At 32.7% G+C, this 18,834-nt stretch overlaps 1 protein-coding gene across 4 annotated transcripts; it reads right to left on the bottom strand.

Annotated features, from left to right (window-relative positions):
- Positions 1-2,728: 2,728 nt before the first annotated feature.
- LOC147063758 (uncharacterized) lies at positions 2,729-4,958 on the bottom strand. Of its 4 annotated transcripts, none has more exons than XM_085959352.1 (4): positions 4,814-4,958; positions 4,234-4,351; positions 4,002-4,145; positions 2,729-3,788 (listed from the first exon to the last, which is right to left on the bottom strand). In XM_085959352.1, exons 1-4 carry the CDS (start codon positions 4,822-4,824, stop codon positions 3,741-3,743), a joined length of 321 nt encoding a protein of 106 aa, XP_085815478.1. In that variant the 5' UTR covers positions 4,825-4,958; the 3' UTR covers positions 2,729-3,740. The 4 variants fall into 4 exon arrangements, 2 of the variants coding, with proteins under 2 accessions (XP_085815478.1, XP_085815479.1); XR_015072038.1 differs by having other exon boundaries at positions 2,730-3,788; positions 4,240-4,351; positions 4,735-4,958; XM_085959353.1 differs by having other exon boundaries at positions 2,734-3,788; positions 4,240-4,351.
- Between the last annotated feature and the right edge of the window lie 13,876 nt (positions 4,959-18,834).

Here is an 18,834-nt window from a genome sequence, read left to right as displayed (position 1 = left end):
TTTGTATTTTTGTTGAATAATCGTGAATAATTTAGCTATTCCGCACGGGACAATCAATTTTTGCTTTTCGGGAAGTCCCACAAAAATCAAACGTCTGGATTTGCTGATCGTGATCCTGAAATTCGCCTAGGTCAGGGATGGCAAACCTATGGCACGCGAATGTTTCACTTTGGAGAGAAACGAAATATTACTATTTTATATATTTAAAAATGTTTTTTTTATAAAAAAGTTTTACAAATAAATATAATTATACTTAAGTACTTACTTATATAATATAAAACTTACTACAAAATAATAACGATATAGCCATGCGTATTTTCTTCGGTTTTTCATATTATGTTTAGGTACCCATGAGGAAACGGAAACGACGCATTTCATCCATAAATAATGACAAATCGCATTGTATAAAAAATTGCAGGCAAATCATTTAAAAGGATATACATTACTTTTAATGTAAATATACGATTGTCGTTAGGATCAGGGAATTAAAAATAAAAATATACAATCAACAAACCTTATGAAATTAATTATCGGCAGTCACTCAAATAATATAATAACTGCTTGTTATTTTTACTTCCAACATAATCTCTAAAAATGGAAAACCACTCAATGATAGAGAATATAATATGAAAGAAGAGTGGTTTAAATGCTTCCACCGATCTCTTTGAGTAATTTTAAGCCTCCCCCAAACCAAAGCGAATATTCGCGGCGAATATTCGCAGCGAATTATTCGCCAATCAAGCTCGTATTGGCTTACGGGACAGAGCACGCTTGCGCGACCGCCTTGCGTCTTGAGTGCGAATTTGCAGCGAATATTCGCTGCGATTTTCGGGAACTCTGTCGACAGCGAATTTATTCGCGGCGGACAATTTCGCCAAGGGAATTAGTAAAATCAAAATGGCGAAAACATTGAGCAGCTGATCGAGTTGGTCCGGAAATATCCAATCCTTTATGATTTCTCTGACAGTGACTACAAAACATAAGAAAGAAAGATAAGATATGGGATGAAATTGGCAGGGAAATTGTTGAAAATGGTATGAAGGTCGTCATAATAATATTATGTAGGTATCTTTGTCTAACCAAAGTATGTAAAGTTTTTTGACAGGATGAATACGCTATTATAAATAAATAACTTTAATCTAAGGTCCCGATATTTAAAAAATACAAATTATTAATTTGCGTCATGCACAGCCTTTAATAACAGAAACTTTATAACTTTGATTGTTAATGCACTGACAGTTCTTACTTATTGCGATCGTTTGACGTTTTGGTTTCGACTTTCGAGCAGTCATATCAATAATGTTACAATTAGGTATCATTTACAATACCTACTTCAATCATATTCGGTATCGGTCACGTAAATACCCATTTTATATTCGTTGATAATATTTTTTTAGGTTAGATAGGTAGTCTTTAAGATTGTTTTTTTGCATCTAACATTATGCAGCATAGCATTTCTATTGTAGCTAAAGATATAATATACCTACATATAGGTAGATAAGTAGGTACTCCATGTCGCCATTGTGGTATTTTGTAAGGTTTTAGACCAAAAACCTTACATACTACTTACTATCGGGTTATTTACAGTAGGACATACCTAGGTTGTGTTTGTTTTTTGATCTCAAGAGACCTCAATCACAAAAACGATATTATGTACCTATATACCTACTAGGTATATATTTCCTTCATTATGTATAGGTATATTGAGCTAATAAACTGGTTTTGCCCAGTGCCGACCGCGAACCAAGATAATATCTACATGTTCCATGTACCTACCTAACATAACCAATGTTTTCTGTTTCACATTAATTTTCATACCTACAAACATTTTAAACTTAATTGAGATGTTCTTAAACTTCTGTTCATGTAATATTATGTAGGTAGGTATATCTTGGTCTGCATTAGGCAATAAGATTAATAATTTTATGTGCATGTAAATATAAAGGTCAGGTACCTCCTCTAAGTACATAATATTATATTATCATCATGGATACCTACCTGAATGATGTTGGAGATATACTAATGCTTTGTGATGAATTTAATTTTAGCAAAGATCTTCAACCTTTCAACGTAGGTACAAAGCACCAGAAGAAATTAAAAATGAAACCCCCGGCATTAACAGGAATAAAATAATATTTCATCATAAACATCAGTCGGGGTCATTCCACTGCTAGATGAAAGCCTCTTCTAGCTCCTTCCACTATTTTCGGTCTCTAGTTCTTCGCTGCTACATACTTTTATTGTACTTCACGTGAACAAAGAGATCAACTAAGTGAAGTGTCAATCAACAAAAGTGGCATTTGTGCACAATGTTAATGAATTTTCCAAAACATTAAGTGTGATAATATAATATACAAGGATGAATAAGGCGTGGGCGAGGGCCAAGGTCCATTTTATGATTCCTCTATTGATGTACCTATTTTTATTAAGAAAAATGTTTGCCGTAGAATGGGGTGAATACTGAAAAGACCCTTTTTAAAATTTTTATTTTTCTGCTACACATTATTGGGACAAACATGAATGACTTAAAACCTGTTTCTATGGACATAATCATACCCTAAAATATTTTTCAACTACCATTTATTATCAAACAGCCAATTTTGTGTGATGTCTCTTTCTATCCAGCGTTGGGGTGATTATAGACATGGCAGGTGGATAGAATCGAATAATGGTAATTTCCTAATGTTAAAAATGTAATTAAGTACCTATTGTACATTACAAATTTATGTAGGTACATTTAAGTATGTAAATCAAAATCAAAAATATAAATTTAAATGTTATACAACACAGTATCATGTAAGTATTTAAAAAAACATATACTTACATAAACATCTATTTATCCAAGAATTGTTTGATACTTGAATCTGTATTTTATTTACCATATTCGATGGATGTATGTGGTGTATTTTGTAAAATATTTGGTACGTATTTATTATTTAACTAAGCGTATTTAATTTGCTACGTGACCTGTAGCTCTTTTATAATCACAAATTATTGTTGAATGTTCCGAAAATGAGTTTATGTGCCGAAACAGCTGTCAAGGTAAATGACTCAGTTAAAGTAGAATTAACAAAAATAACTATATTTCAAAACCATTATAATCCATCTACCATGTAAACACCATTTCAAGTAATAAAGAAATAAAAAGTCACCTAATTAAATAATATTATACTAGAAAAAATATACTATCTATATACCCACTTAATTTTCATTTAAAGTTGTAAAACGCCCGGTTACTAAATAGAGGAAGGACAGAGTCTTCTGGCACGACCGAATCACATTGGAACGGTGTTATTGTCATTTGAAAGTAACAATACTGACACCTAAATGAGTCGCCTGCACTGCCAGAATCATCTGAACCCTGTCTACCTATCTATGTACAATTTATTGTTATTTTTTTTCATATTTGTCCATTTTATTACAATATCGTGTTACTTTTAAAGCTCATTGTAATTCTAATAATTATATAAATATTTTTCTTGTATTCTGTGCAAAAATGATTATTAAAACTTTCTTAACCTAAACCAAGTATTTTTTATTGAATGATCCTGCAAAAATATTCAAGTACAGTTAAGTGACATATTTTGTTTCGGTGTATAAGCCATAAATAAATATACATAAATTATATTTAATATATACATGTATACTGTATGTATAGCCACGGTTGGTCTTGCACTTGTTGCTGTAGCTATGCGATCTGGTGTGGTCCATTATCCAAAAACACTCAATCACATCCCTGGTCAAACAGCGGGCAGCCGTGTAGTGAGTCTGGCTGGCCTATGGTGGCACTAGAATGATTTCAATATACACAGTCTGTTAATTTGAATATGTTTTCGACTGAAAGTTGTAAAAATATTAGAAATCAGGATTTAAATAATTAAAAAACTGTTTTATGCAAAATTTTGATTCCTTTGAAGTACCTATACAAAATACGGATGAATATAAACCAAACAAAAATATTTGTTACTGGTACTGCCATAGTAAAGTAAAGTTTAACATACTTCCCTAATAGAACAAAATTCCCAATTCTTGTCGTTCTGTAGATGTTTCATTTCAGTTTTTACCAACGATCCATTAAATATGAATTGGTCATAAACACTCAAAGGAAATCTGGCACTCACTGCCAGAATGTCCATGTCAGATACCTGCATAAAAATAAATGTCATGTTATGATATTATACGTAATGAATATGAATGTATCAGAAACAACATAGATTTTATTACGAATTTTACATTTACAGAAAATTTCCTGCGCTCATTTTTGAAAGTCTCCAAGTATGACGGGTATATTTGCACATGGGTGCAGTTAATGCACCCAATGATTTTCGGGAAACCTGCCCTTTCTTGAAGTCTGAAATTAAAAAATATTTTTACCGACACAAAATAATATTCCCGTTAAATTCTTATTGAGTAGGTAATTTACTTGTGTCTATGCGCAGTTACTCTAGTTACATGACATGTACATTGTAATATTGTATAAATTGATCAGAGGGTATCAACACAACACTAAAGACTGTCAGCGCTGTATGGCGACTGTATGTAAGTATTACTAAGCACTGCTATTATACGAGTAGCATCGGACACGTTTCCTATGCATCTGCTTACTGATGCCTGGCTCATTGCGCAGAAGACTTGGCCTACCCGTTTTTGGTACGCTCCCTCTGCGTAGAAACGCAAAATAGTCAAAACCTACAATTCAAATAACGGAGACATGTTATTTCAATAGCATATTACCTTCAAATCCTGTTAACCCTTCATGGTAAATGCTTATTTATAATATGTGCAGTTATGAAACTGAGTAAATCTATCTTACCTATGAGCCATGGCAATCTTGCCCTGTCATAAAGTAAGGTTATATTAAATGTCGATGTAATTTGTCGCACGCCATCTCATTATATCTTCAGCGTGTAATAAGCATTCAGAAGACGTGTACATTTTGTCAACACACAACTGTCACTTTGACATTCGTATATGTATTTCGTCTATGGCTGCATCCAATGCTGCCACCTTGTTTCAGATAATTAAAATACACTTTACGCAAAGTGGGTAAAAGTTGTAGCAATTCTGAAAGCGCTATAGTGTACGTATATTTTTCATATTTAATTCATAAAAATTATAGAACATTTGGCGTAAAATATTAATATTATTTACAATTTTAAATCTGGCGCGTAAATAAAATTATTTAGTTTATGGCTGCGTCACTGACGCTTTGGTGTGGGGCCAAACGCGAAATTCGCATCAAATCCAAGCGGTAGCGACAGCGACAGCGAGGGCGTTGCGAATTCGCTGCGAATATTCGCTTTGGTTTGGGGGACGCTTTAAACAAGGGAAAAAATATACAAAGCATCAAAAATATGCTTTCGGGTAGAGATACGCTGAAAGACAAAATATTTATAACTCAATTGTAATTTTGAAACCTTTTTAATAGAACTCTTAAATACTATTTCTTTAGAAAACTAAAAAAAAAATCACCAAAAAAATGCTTGGCACGTCAGACGGTCGAAAAATATTATTTGGGAAATTTTGGCACGCGTACGTAAAAAGGTTCGCCATCCCTGACCTAGGTTTTATATTATGCTTCTGCGTAATATTATAAAAATTAGCTCGTTTTTGCATTTAGTAGCTAATTATTCAATGAATCATTGCGTTATTAATTTCATACGAGTGACGTAAAAAATTACACATTATATAGGTAGGTATAATACTATAGCAAAGAAATTACTTATTAATTTTTGATCATTCAAAGACACTAATTCCTGTTTCAGACGGGACACCGGTGTCGCGCTCGTATATAATAAGGAGGTCTTTGTATTCGAATAAAAGGGTATTTGTATTATGTTATTACGCCCCGAGTTAATGAGTCAAAGCGTGTACGGTACACTTTTCCGTCGGCCGCTTCATTCTCAAACCGCCGATACACATGTTTTTATGATTGCAGCCAGTTTAATGTTTTAATTTATATCGCGAAATTATGCGTTGACTCATTAGCTCTGGGCGTTCATAAACATAATACAAAGTCCCCTTTATTCGAATACAAAGACCTCCTTATTATATACGAGCGCGACACCGGTGTCCCGTCTGAAACCGGGGTAAGCGACGTTTGGTGAACTTAACATAACTTAGGTACCTTGACGTGTACCTATAACAGAAAAAAACGTACATGTCAGTTTACTGGAAGGCAGGCGGGAACACCGGCAATTTACATTACTGAGTACCTACTTCAAAATGCTGTATAATTATTCAAGAATGATAACCTAAAGCTATCCTAAGATAATCCAACAAATAATCCAGTAATCGGCTCGGCTATTTTCATTTTATTCGCCGCTGGCTTCCACTAAATAATTGACAAAAACCGTTAAAGTCAATATTATCATTGTGTTCAAAATAATAGAAACAAATTCCACGACGTCGGTTAGTAATCGAAGTAATAGTAAATAGTTACCTACTTTGATTTAAGAAACAAAAATCGATTGCCAAAGAAGCTTGATTTGGAAGAGCGCTGATGAGTAGGTATTATAATTGAACAATAGTTAAAATTTGTCGTAATTAGTATGTCACGCCGTAGCATATTGGTTAAATGCGACGGATGGGGCGTATACCCGGGAGATGCAGGGTTTGATTCCCGGCCGGGGTGGCTTACTTTTTTTCAAAAAAGATTTTTTCTATTGGTTATAATATATACTCTCTCAGAAAGTATTTTTCTAAATTATATATGTTCAATAGAAACCAATGTCATTATTGTGTTTATACGGTTCAATATAGCAAGATGTCGACGGCCCCAGGAAAAACCATGATAAGTCTAAAATCATAAATGTTCAGGAGAGCGAAAAAACTAAAATATTTACGCTATTAAATTCATCATATAAAATGAGTAAGTTTTTTCTTATCTTATTTAAGTAAATCAGATAGACCATTTTATGGTCTATATTCCTATCAAAATTTAATGGTGATTCATTAATTACAGCTGAGATAATGTCCAAAAATCGTTTTTATTTGGATTAATATTACGCACTTTATATTTTGACTCGATTCAACATGCTTTTGCGCGGACGAAATAGATTACTGACTCCGCATAACACATTCATATTCTGAGATAGAAACCTTATTTTACGTCGCATTTTTCTTACTCCATACGATTTTATTAATTACAACTATAGTTATAACGCTCTTTTACGGAAAAATTGACATTGCGGAATATTTAACTCGAAATAGTACAGCGTGTCTATAAAATCTTAACAAGGGATATAGGGACATATTGATATATATATATTTTTATACGGAGTTTTTATAATTTAAATGTATTTAAGTATGACTTTTTATGTTTTTTTGCAAATTATTATTGATATTTTTATAAATAATCAGAATATGTACATTACGAAATAATAAACATTCAGGAAAAATGTTTATAATGGAATAATAAAGAAGTTATGAGGAAATTAGTACATAACACTACTTACTACAACATCAATAAAATATCTATTTTTTATACCTACTTCGTAACAAATTTTTCATTAAAAATATAGAATAGATAGAAAAAAACAATGTAATGTTAATGGTCATGTATATCGCTAGAACAATTTTAATTTAATTAATATTCAGTACAATTATCGAAACCAGAGAGATAATATATTTCATTAAATAAATCATTATAAGTTCGTTAATGGTTTACATAAAGGATATACTGAGTGAATTAAATTAGTAATTATCACTTTAGAACACACATAATTATTATTGTTCAATACAAAAATACAAAAATATTAAATAACTAGTGGAATATAATATTATACATAACAATTTGGCACAAATGTACCTACCAAAGCATCGAAATGTAGGAAAAAATATATTTAAGTAGGTTTATTAGTTTCAAAAATTTTAATACTAATAAACTTAAGGAAAGTGTTATTTATAACCTAATAATTATTATTTAAAGACAGCTGAATTCACTTTAGTTATCAAATTAATAAAATGTTCATCAGCAGAAGTTAAATTCATATAAAATTTATACTAGGCTTGTATTACATACACATTCTATAATCACGATTAGGTAATTACCTATCTAAAATAACATTGATACAACATTATGTAGTTCTGCTGTAGCAAGAGTGATGTGTGATGTGATAACCTTTTCAGTACCTACCTTCTATTCACTTTTTTCAATTCAATTTTTGCAACATAATATCTTTCTGTAATTGATCTTGTAAAATTGTAATTAAAAGCTTATAAATACTGATACAGTGATCATATTAACTTTCGTTTTGTTTTTCTAATGTTTATTGTTGATATGAGTTTAATTATCGATTAGTAAACATAGTTGAATTATATTTAATTGTCAACATAAATCATGAAACATCAGTATAAGTACGTCTTAATTGAACTCAGTTATGTTAATTAATACGAGGTGTCATGATTGCAATAATTTATTTGGAAAGATAAAATAAATATGTACCTCCCCAACATTGTAATATTTAGTTTAAAATTTAAATAATCGTGGTACGAATCTGCATTTTTCTAAACGGTTGGCTTTTAACTAGTATTTTCTTTAAATGATACATTATATTGTTATCTAATCTAATCAATTACGTAGAGTTTTATTAAATACTTTCTCAAAAAAACATAGTTTAATATCAATTATCATTCATAGCACTTTATTTAACTTACTATTTTGATCGATCTATATAACTCCGACCGATTTAACTTAGATAAAAAATAGTAATTACTATTTATGCTAGTTTTCATATTTTAAAACAATCATATTCAATAAATTAATACGAGGTAAGTATATATGAGAGTAGGTACTAGATTTTTCAAAACCAATTGATATTTTGTTTGATATTATACCTACCGGGGATACCACAATATGTTAATCCCATCTCATAAATATTATTTATCTAAATTCTAGACAACAATAAATGATTCATAAACTGACTATTATACACGTTTTTCGGCAAAATTCTATTGAAAATAATAGATAAAATAAGTTTTCAAAAAACCCGGCTAATCTTTTCTTTTAGGTGACCGACATGTAATAATAATTTATAATCCACAGAGCTCGTTTTCGAGAAACATTCAATGTACAAAGTAATAATAATATATACCCTTTTATATTATTGCAAACATAAAATTAACACGTCGGACGTATTTAAGTTTTACAATGAGCTTAAGTTGGTCCCAATGTGTACAAATCAATTAGTAAGCCTTTCGGAAATTCTCACCATTTGAAAGAGTAATAAAAATGATTTTTTCACTTTCTTAAGTCATAAATATTATTCCGTAATTAGTAAGAATTTTACTAAGAGAATAATAAAATAAACTCTCTTGTATTTGCTAGCTAGATAAGTCCCTCCTTTTAAATAATAAAATATTTTGTAATTTAAACATGAAAATACTGCCTAGTTGTTATTATCGATGTACAAGACTAATTTAATCAAAATGTGTCATACTATACCGAAAATAAAATAATTTTTTGAAGTTAAAACATAATATTATAGGTATAAGCATCTGCCTATAACATCGTGGGTTCCGAGTTTGAATCATGGGTCTGAAAAATAGATACAAATTGTTTTTCAATTCGTGGTCGGAGTCAGAGTACGTACCTAATAGGTTGAGCAAGTGGCTGACATCCATTTCTCGTAAAAACAAAACCTGTTCTCCAATCTGTGGGGGGCCTCATTATGATCGGACATAATCGGATATTTTAGGTGGGTACATTTTTAATTGCAAAACAATTTGTTTTCTAGTGATAGGTAATAATATTTAATTAAAATATGTCGTTTTCTGCTGGGTATTTATTTAAATTAAGTTTATTTATAATTAAGTACATACTTTTTTTACTCATCTAAATAATTGAAACAGTGAATTATTATAATGATATATCCATATCGTTTTCTATTGGATATTTGTTTAATATCAAATAATATAACAATTTCAAACTTAAACATTACCTACAACATTGTTTTTTGGGTATCTAAGTAGAATAGTAATTAACCGAAAATAGTCGAAGAAAGCTTGTGGAGGTCTTTATTTTGCGGTGGATTGAAATTGGCTGATGAATCAATATAATGAATAATCAATATTTAAACATTATTACTGTGTCCTAGTATAGTAAAAGTACCTACCTATATTAGTACAAAATAATTCTTTTCTATTTTGTTTGTTTTATATTCAATAATATAATATTTTGATAATAAAACACTAGTACTAGTGACTAGTGAGTAGCTTTTTAACTAAAACTGCATTTACCTACTGCAAATTCCAATATTTTCCGAAGATAAACCAATATATATTTCAAAACTAATGTGATACGTCAATATAAACCATGCCGTATATTAGGATCTCCGTTAAAGACTGTTATTGCAAGTATAACAACCTTCTTACTCGTAAAATAAAACGCAGTACACTTGTTTTATTGATATATGACTATACTCCTCGGATATTTATGTGAACACAAATTTGGTCGATGCGATATGTAGATATAGAGCACCATTGTCGAAAACCTAACTTTGTCAATTTTTATGCTAGAGACCTGAAATTTTTACAGGACATGCACAAAAAATATGATATTATAAAAAGCTAATAAAACTTAAAACGCTATTTTCAGACTTATCATGGTTTTTCTAGGGCACGTCGATGTATAGGTATACAAGATGTATATTTTGTAATAGGCGAAGTTGTGGTTCTGATTTATCTTCGTTTTCATTCACTTTTTATTGATAAACTTTGGTCAGGGTTGTGAATAAAACTAATATAATAATATACCTAGAATAAATTTTATTATTATTAAAACTGTGAAGGATGGGTCGATAGGGGAACGGGGGCTCGAACTTCGTATGTCTGTCGAACTCTATTTTCTGATAATAATAATGAATTAGGTAGGTACCTACCATTAATTACCAGCTTTAGACTAGGTAGGTAGGTAGGTACTTATTTTTTAATTATTTTATATGGTGAATCATTCAATTGATTTGAACAAGAGCTGCTTTGATTTTTTTAATCTATATTAATGATTGTACCTACTAAACTCTTTAAAATTATCTAATTATAAGTAACTGATGTATACTTTGTTTCACAAAATATTATTTTCTCGATTATGGCAACACCAATGAGGACGCTTCATTTTTCATTTTCCTTTCCGGCACTGAGCCTGGCCATAAATTAATATACGCAGACCAAAGCCCAAATATTGAAGCATGGATACTATTATCAAGCGCGATCCTGATGAGGAAGTGCAGTCTTGGTTTGAAGTACCAATAATTATGAACCCAAACGTCCCGGACGCCTCCACCATAAAGCAAGAGAATGCTGATGATTCAGGTTACAAGTTTGAGGTTAGTTTTTTTAAGAATCTGTCAAATACTACCTACTGCAAAACACCAGTATGGAGTAGGTATATTAACATGTTTCCATATTTTACAAACTATTTAGAAAGGTTTTCAAACTTTGTTTAATCAATTACCCTCCAACATTAAATTCGAGAGCAATTATTATTTTATTTTAGTAATAATTGTTCACGCTAGACTAAGGCAATCCTCTCACGCAGAAACTAAAATCCGACAAACTAGTTGCTGATGGAATTCATAAACTGCCCAGTGACATGCTTCGCACACAATGCCAAACTGTCAAACCCATTCATTGTCTTTCCTACTTCATCCTAAGATTTTTCCGTAATATCTTCACGGGAATATTGTGGCAGCCTGCAATTATACAGGCAGGAGTATTTCTCAACATCTGCCACATATTTTAAATTAAAAATCGGTTTGCCCATCTCTAAATTCTTTCCCCCAAATCTCATCTTTACATTTTGACTTGTTATTGCTTGTGTATTTCAGTTCAGTGGTACCAATTTTGGTAAGAAAATATGATTTTTCATAGAATCTATTGATGTTGGTACCACTGATTTATGGGTAACTGCACCGCCATCTTTTGAATGTCGGCAATGGTGACTGTCTACTGGGAGACTAGGTACATGTCGCGTCTCCTCGGTTTCAGTTGCGGAGATTTTGAAACTGAGAGATTCCAGTCTTGCCGCCATTGAAATACATTAGCTGAATACTGGAGTTTCAGTCTCGTCTTTTTTGAGTATCCACGTGAGAGGAAGGCCTTTATATGTTGCTCTACATTATCCCGAATAAACCCGAAGAGGAACGAGCACGAGAGTATGGTAGATCAGCTCAGTTTTCTTCTTCTCGCAGGAGCGCGGTCCTGTGTCAGTTTTTTGTGCCTATCGGCAGAAGCGTAGGGCAGATAAAACCGTAATGGTATATACTTACTATATGACAGAGATATAAATTTCACCGTTATTACAATGCCAATAGAGTTCACGTTGTTATTATGTATTGTGTAGGTACTGTCATAGAACGTCGGGATCAACTTTATATAAACAACTTTTATATTTAAACTGGTTTTATTAGAATGTAATATCTATATAAAAAAAATGAGTGTTTGTTTATTTGTCTGTCTGTCTGTCCCGTATGCGTTCCTATACCATTCGTCCGATTGCGATGAAACTTTGGTGAGTTATTGTGCGCACACCAGCGAAGGTTTCTGAATTAGTAAGAACATGCTTCTTTTTCTTCTTCTATTCGTATGCGTTCCTATACCATTCATCCGATAGCGATGAAACTTTTGTCAGTTGTTGTGCGCACACCCGCGAAAGTTTCTGAATAAGTACAACCATCTTCCTCTTCTTCTATTCTATCTTCTTCTATTCGTATGCGTTCCTATACCGAATTCGGAAAATCTATGCTTCTCACATGGACAGCCGTATGTGGCCTGCTCGTCGGCAAAGGACTGACCAATTCATTGGTGTTGGTATGACTTGCAGCCCAAGCATGCAACTTGTCTAATGCAACAATAGATTTTTTTTCAAATTAAAAAGTCGCATTCCACCAATATGCGGAGCTCCATTTGGCAACGTGTGTTTTGTGAATAACAATGACGTATTTGACACGTTGCAGGCGGACAAGTTTTTACGTGAGAGCCGGTTTAACGCGGCAAAGACTATGCTTTGCTCTGCTTCTTGGTCGTACACTCATGGCTGAAGATCGACATTTTTGTGTTTAAGATTTTTTCAGCTTTGGATAACGCTTATGAGTATTACAAAGGCCAATAGCTAAACTTTGTCGTAATTAAGCATGGCAGTCGTAGGATAGTGGTAATGCACAGTGCGCGACACCCAAGATGCAGTTTTGATTCTTAACCAACGCTAAAGCCTCGCGGCCACCGTGGGTGTCATGTCTAAATAATTGATGATAATTCAATTGGAACAAATAAATCGATGTGTGATTAACACAAAAACATATCTACAAACAATGAGTTTTTAGTTGAGTATTCAGAATTGTTCACTATAATCGGTTCTATCTGTAACACAAAAGCGTATCTCCGTATTATGAGTAAGGACATAATCTAAAACGTATCTCAACAAACATATCAGCTGATACATTTTTGTGTTTATGGATTTTTTCTGTTTGGAGAGCGCTTATGAACAGGTATTAAAAAGGCCAATAGTTAAAATTTGTCGTAATTAAGCATGGCAGTCATAGGATAGTGGTAATGCACAGTGCGCGATACCCAAGACACGCAGGTTCGATTCTTACTTTTTTTCGAAAAAGATTTTCTCTATTGGCTATATTTTCTCATGAGTGTTTTCAAAATGATGTGTTTTTAACATGGTAAGGTAAATACATATCGCACCCTGAGATCTATAGGGTCGTAACTGCAAAATAACCCAAAAAGACTTATGAATGCGGTTCGATAGAATTTTTTTTTTTTTTAAAGCTCTATGGCATTTACTGCTACTTGGAAGCAGTGGCCTCCTACACCATTGTGTCCATATGGTTATTTTATATAAAAAAAAAATTCTGAGCTATATGGCATTCGCTTACATGAGGTCCTTTTGCCTAAAAATATTTAATCTTTGGTGCAATATTTATTGTACTATATAGCCGTATTTGCAGATGATTTGCATTGATCGAGTAAGTACATTCGCACATATATTTTTAAAGTTATACATCTTTTGTCGCGTTTAGGAAATCAGATCAGAGTGTATTTTCGGCGTGTGATATGTACCACATAATTTATTTGTTCACACGAAAAAAAACACACTCGATTGGATTCGAACCACCGATTGTTCGGCTATTAGCCGAACGTACTACCTTCACGCCACAGTGCGATACTGCAATCATGATCGATTATACAGTATATTATTATGGTTTAGAAATGTTCCGTTGCCTAGGCAGCGAATCTATTATTTTTGGCCATTAGCAATTCCTTACCTAAACAAACTAATAAACGTCACAGTGACAGTTGGTACTTTGAAAATAAAACAACGAAAAATAATTATATAATTTAGTAATGCAAGTTAACATTTATAGAAATAAACCAACGGCGCTTCAATAAGCGGCCCGTTTTCTTACGTGTGTAATTTAACAAGATAATTAAGAGCTAGTCGAAGAATCTAGGTTATCACTCATTTTGTTTTTGTTTTATTACGCCAAAGAAGTATAACTTCTAACGTGCGTACATAAGTACACACACCGATTTTTTTTAATTGTCAGACATTGAAGTAAATTATATTTCGAATCCTATTGATGATTAAGTTATTTTTATTGTTCTCTTTTATTTCTCTATGTTTTATATATATTTTTTTAATTTCTATAATAAAAGAATTTTTATATAAAACACTAATTTTAATAAAATTTTATATGTTAAGGGTGCATATTGTTTTTTTCTATTAAAACTATGAAGCCGCATCTGAGAGTTTGTTTGACAATTCTCAAACTATATGGCCGCGACTGCAAAAATCCAGAATATAATTTAAAAAAATATATTTATATATTTAAAAACTACAGAAGGATAAAGTACATAAAGTTATTCTAACATGGTGCAATTTTCTGCAGTCCACCGCAAATAATTAAATTTTAGTTAATTATTTTACATTCAAACTCAAATTATTCAAGATCATGATATTTGCAGTGACGACCCTATAGATATCAATGTGCGATATGTTTACAAAAAGGCAGATTAAAGTACGCAATGTGCTGCAGTTAGCTGGAATGTCTTTCGGTGAGTATAAATTCATTTGCCAAATGCAGTCGTACATTGGTGGTCACTGAAAGCAGAGGATACAGCTGTGGCAGGTCTTATCCAGAAATGGATTGACTCTGGCTGATCATATTGGTGATACTGTTACCTAATATTATTAATCATGTTGTTATTTTCAGGAGTGTGAAGACAGCCTGATCAATATAAGGTCGGATAATGATAATGAGGATGTCATCATCAAACAAGAATTTGTTGACGATGCAATTCGCCAAATCAATAATGAGAATCCTCAACCCGGCCCCTCCGATCGACAATACAGCCCAGTAGACCAGGTACTTTCATTTACAGGTTCTCTAATAACAAAACTATTAAACATTTTTTTTTATATTCGAAAGATCGATATCTACATTGCATTAAAATTAGTCACCGCAGTTGTTCTCAACGAAAAAAATTCTGGTCACCCGATTTAGATGTCACTTATTTGAGCACTGCTGGTCGTATATCGCGAATAATATTGGCTTCCATTAGGTTTATCAGCATGAACCAGTGAATTCACGAAGATTTACAGGAAATAATCCAGATATATCATATCGCACGACCTTGGAGGGGGCCAATAATTTTATTGTCAGGTCCATTTTAGAAATCAACTAAAGCAATCGGTTTGCTAATGAAAACATATGACAATCGTGTCCTGTTTTCCGATTATATTTTCGTAGTAAAGTCCATTTGTAGCGGCGACAAGAGACCCACAGATGGCGCTGCCCATTGACTGGACGCCGCAAACGTTATATAGATGGATTAGAATTTAACCATATGTTAACTGCGTAATTTTTGTCTCAGTCTTACGGCCAGTCAGCTTAGCCTGATTAGGTCTGACCCTTTTGATTATACGTGCCCTCAATTTTGAAACTAAGCATTTGACATTATTAAGATTTATCTCTTATATTATCGCACTCACTTCATCAGGTGGCGGAGGAAGCCGCTCCGTAAAGTTATGATTGGGATCGATTTATAATGCTTGAGACCACTGTAGCGAGAGAATGCCACATGTGATCGCAGCAAATTCTGGTGTCATTTTGTGTATAAACAACCAAGCTAAGTAATACAGAAACAAACAATTTAATTGGTGCAAACAAAAATGCCTGTACCAAATAAGAAACAAAAACTTGGTGGAGCAAGTAGTAGTAATTCTGACAGACAGTGAAAATGGAAAACCGTTCAGTCTATAAAATCTATAAAAGAAGCGTGGTTAAAATGCCCCCACGACCTTGTTGAAAAATTTGAAAATAAGCAAATATAATATATTTAAAGAATTAAAGATATGCATTCGTCTAGAAACATGGTGAAAGATAGAATCTCTCATTGTAATATTTAAACTTTTTTTAATAGAATTCTCAAAATCTACTTTTTCATTTTCTCGCTATAAAAAACTTTTCGGCACGTCAGACACTCGAAAGATTATATTTGGAAAATTTCGGCACGCATGCCTATGTAAAAAGGTTTGCTTACACCGTGTCTAGGTATAATATTTCTACCTAAATCTGTTACTTATAATGAACTGTTATTTAAAAATCTCATAATTTATTTAATAATACTTTTAAATTTCTTTTTTAGATTATCGGTAGAACAACTGTAGCAGCCAATGTTGCGAGTCTCATGACGTCCTGGGACGTGACTGAAGCACAAGCGTCTAGCGAAGACCTACACATTGAGGAACAAGATATTAAGAAAGAACTCAAGGAATATATAGAAAGGTTCAAAGATGTCGCCTGTCGCAATAGTAAACGTGATATTTTTCAATCGACTAATATGGTTAACACAGAATTATTAGTGGCTGTTATACAACTGGAAAAAAAATCTTTTCATAAACAAAATTTTGTATGCAGTATCTGTTTCGATTTGTTTTCATCGTTCGACCGAATGTTGCTTCACAAAGCGATACACAAAACCACAATTGCGAAATCGACCGATTCCGTTGCAAGGCTGGTTGAATGTGACGATGGACATTTTTCAAGATTTCGTCCTGGTCAGGTCGTGAAATCACTCAAATTGACTTCTGATAAAAAGCTATTCAAGTGCGATAAATGCAATTATTCATGCAGACAGTCAGTTATCATGAAAACACACAAAATAACCCATTCTGGTGAAAAGCCATTTAACTGTGATAAATGCAATTATTCGTGTACGACGTCTGGTAGTATGAAAACACATAAAATAATTCATTCTGGTGAAAAGCCATTTAAATGTGATAAATGCAATTATTCATGCAGACAGTCATCTATCATGAAAACACACAAAATGAATCATTCTGCTGAAAAGCCATTTAAATGTGATAAATGCAATTATTCGTGTACGACGTCTGGTAGTATGAAAACACATTAAATGATTCATTCTGGTGAAAAGCCATTTAAATGTGATAAATGCAATTATTCATGCAGACAGTCATCTATCATGAAAACACACAAAATGACCCATTCTGGTGAAAAGCCATTTAAATGTGATAAGTGCAATTATTCATGCACGACGTCTGGTGGCATAAAAAATCATAAAATAACTCATTCTGGTGAAAAGCCATTTATCTGTGATATATGCAATTATTCATGCAAACGATTAGTTAACATGAAAAGTCACAAAATGACTCATTCTGGTGAAAAGCCATTTAAATGTGAAAATTGCAATTTTTCATGCACGACGTCTGGTAGTATGAAAACACACAAAATGACTCATTCTGGTGAAAAGCCATTTAAATGTGTCAAGTGCCAATACTCATGCAGACGTTCAAGTGACATGAAAACACACAAAATGACTCATTCTGGTGAAAAGCCATTTAACTGTGATAAATGTAATTACTCATGCACGACGTCAGGTAGCATGAAAATACATAAAATGAGTCATTCTGGTAAAAAGCCATTTAAGTGTGATAAATGCAATTACTCATGCAGACAGTCTGGTGGTATGAAAGCACACGAGATGACTCATTCTGGTGAAAAACCATTTAAATGTGACACATGCACTTACTCATGCACGACGTCTAGTAACATGAAAAGACACAAACTGACTCATACTAGTGAACAGTGAGAATGTGATAAATATAATTACTCGTGCATAACGTCCAGTAGCATGAAAATACCCAAAAAGACTCATTATGGTGATAACCTTTTTAAATGTGATTTATCTAATATTTACTCATGCATTTGATCTGGTAGCATGATATGGCATAAAAAGACTCATTCTGATGAGAAGCCATTTAAATCTTATATTTATGTAATTACTCATGCAAAAGGTCCAGTGTCATAATATCGCAAAAATTGACTCATTCTGTTGAAAGGTCATTTTAATGAGATAAGTGTAGTAATTATTTTGATAAGATGAAATTACATGAAAGGACACATTCCAGTGAAAAGCCAATTCGTGTAAATTATTATACGCATGCAAATTGCCTGTAAAAACACTAATAAAAGACACTGGCTTTGCTTTTCAGTGAACTGTATACTGTGAAGGAATGATTTGAATGTAGGGAGAGGAGAATATGTCTAGGATGCCAGTTACTGACCTTTTATAGGCTGGCTCTATGGTTTGGTTGTCAAGCCTGGTCGTATTATCAGTCTCGTTCGGTATTGTTCATTGGGTTATCCGATGCGTGCACTTGATATTCTAGCTTGGGTAAGTGTTTATATGCGCACGGTTGATGAATGACTGACCGTTACTTGTTGCGCCAGGTCAAATTGTCAGGTGGGTAGAAATTTATCTGTTGTATTAGGGCCACCCTAATTGGCGTATTCAGACAAGGCCAAT

The sequence above is a fragment of the Rhyacophila brunnea genome, unplaced genomic scaffold, assembly GCF_057557595.1.
Source record: "Rhyacophila brunnea isolate RB1 unplaced genomic scaffold, BYU_Rbru_1.0 scaffold_88, whole genome shotgun sequence".
Classification (NCBI taxonomy): domain Eukaryota; kingdom Metazoa; phylum Arthropoda; class Insecta; order Trichoptera; family Rhyacophilidae; genus Rhyacophila; species Rhyacophila brunnea.
This window is presented reverse-complemented; position numbering and strand designations above follow the sequence as displayed.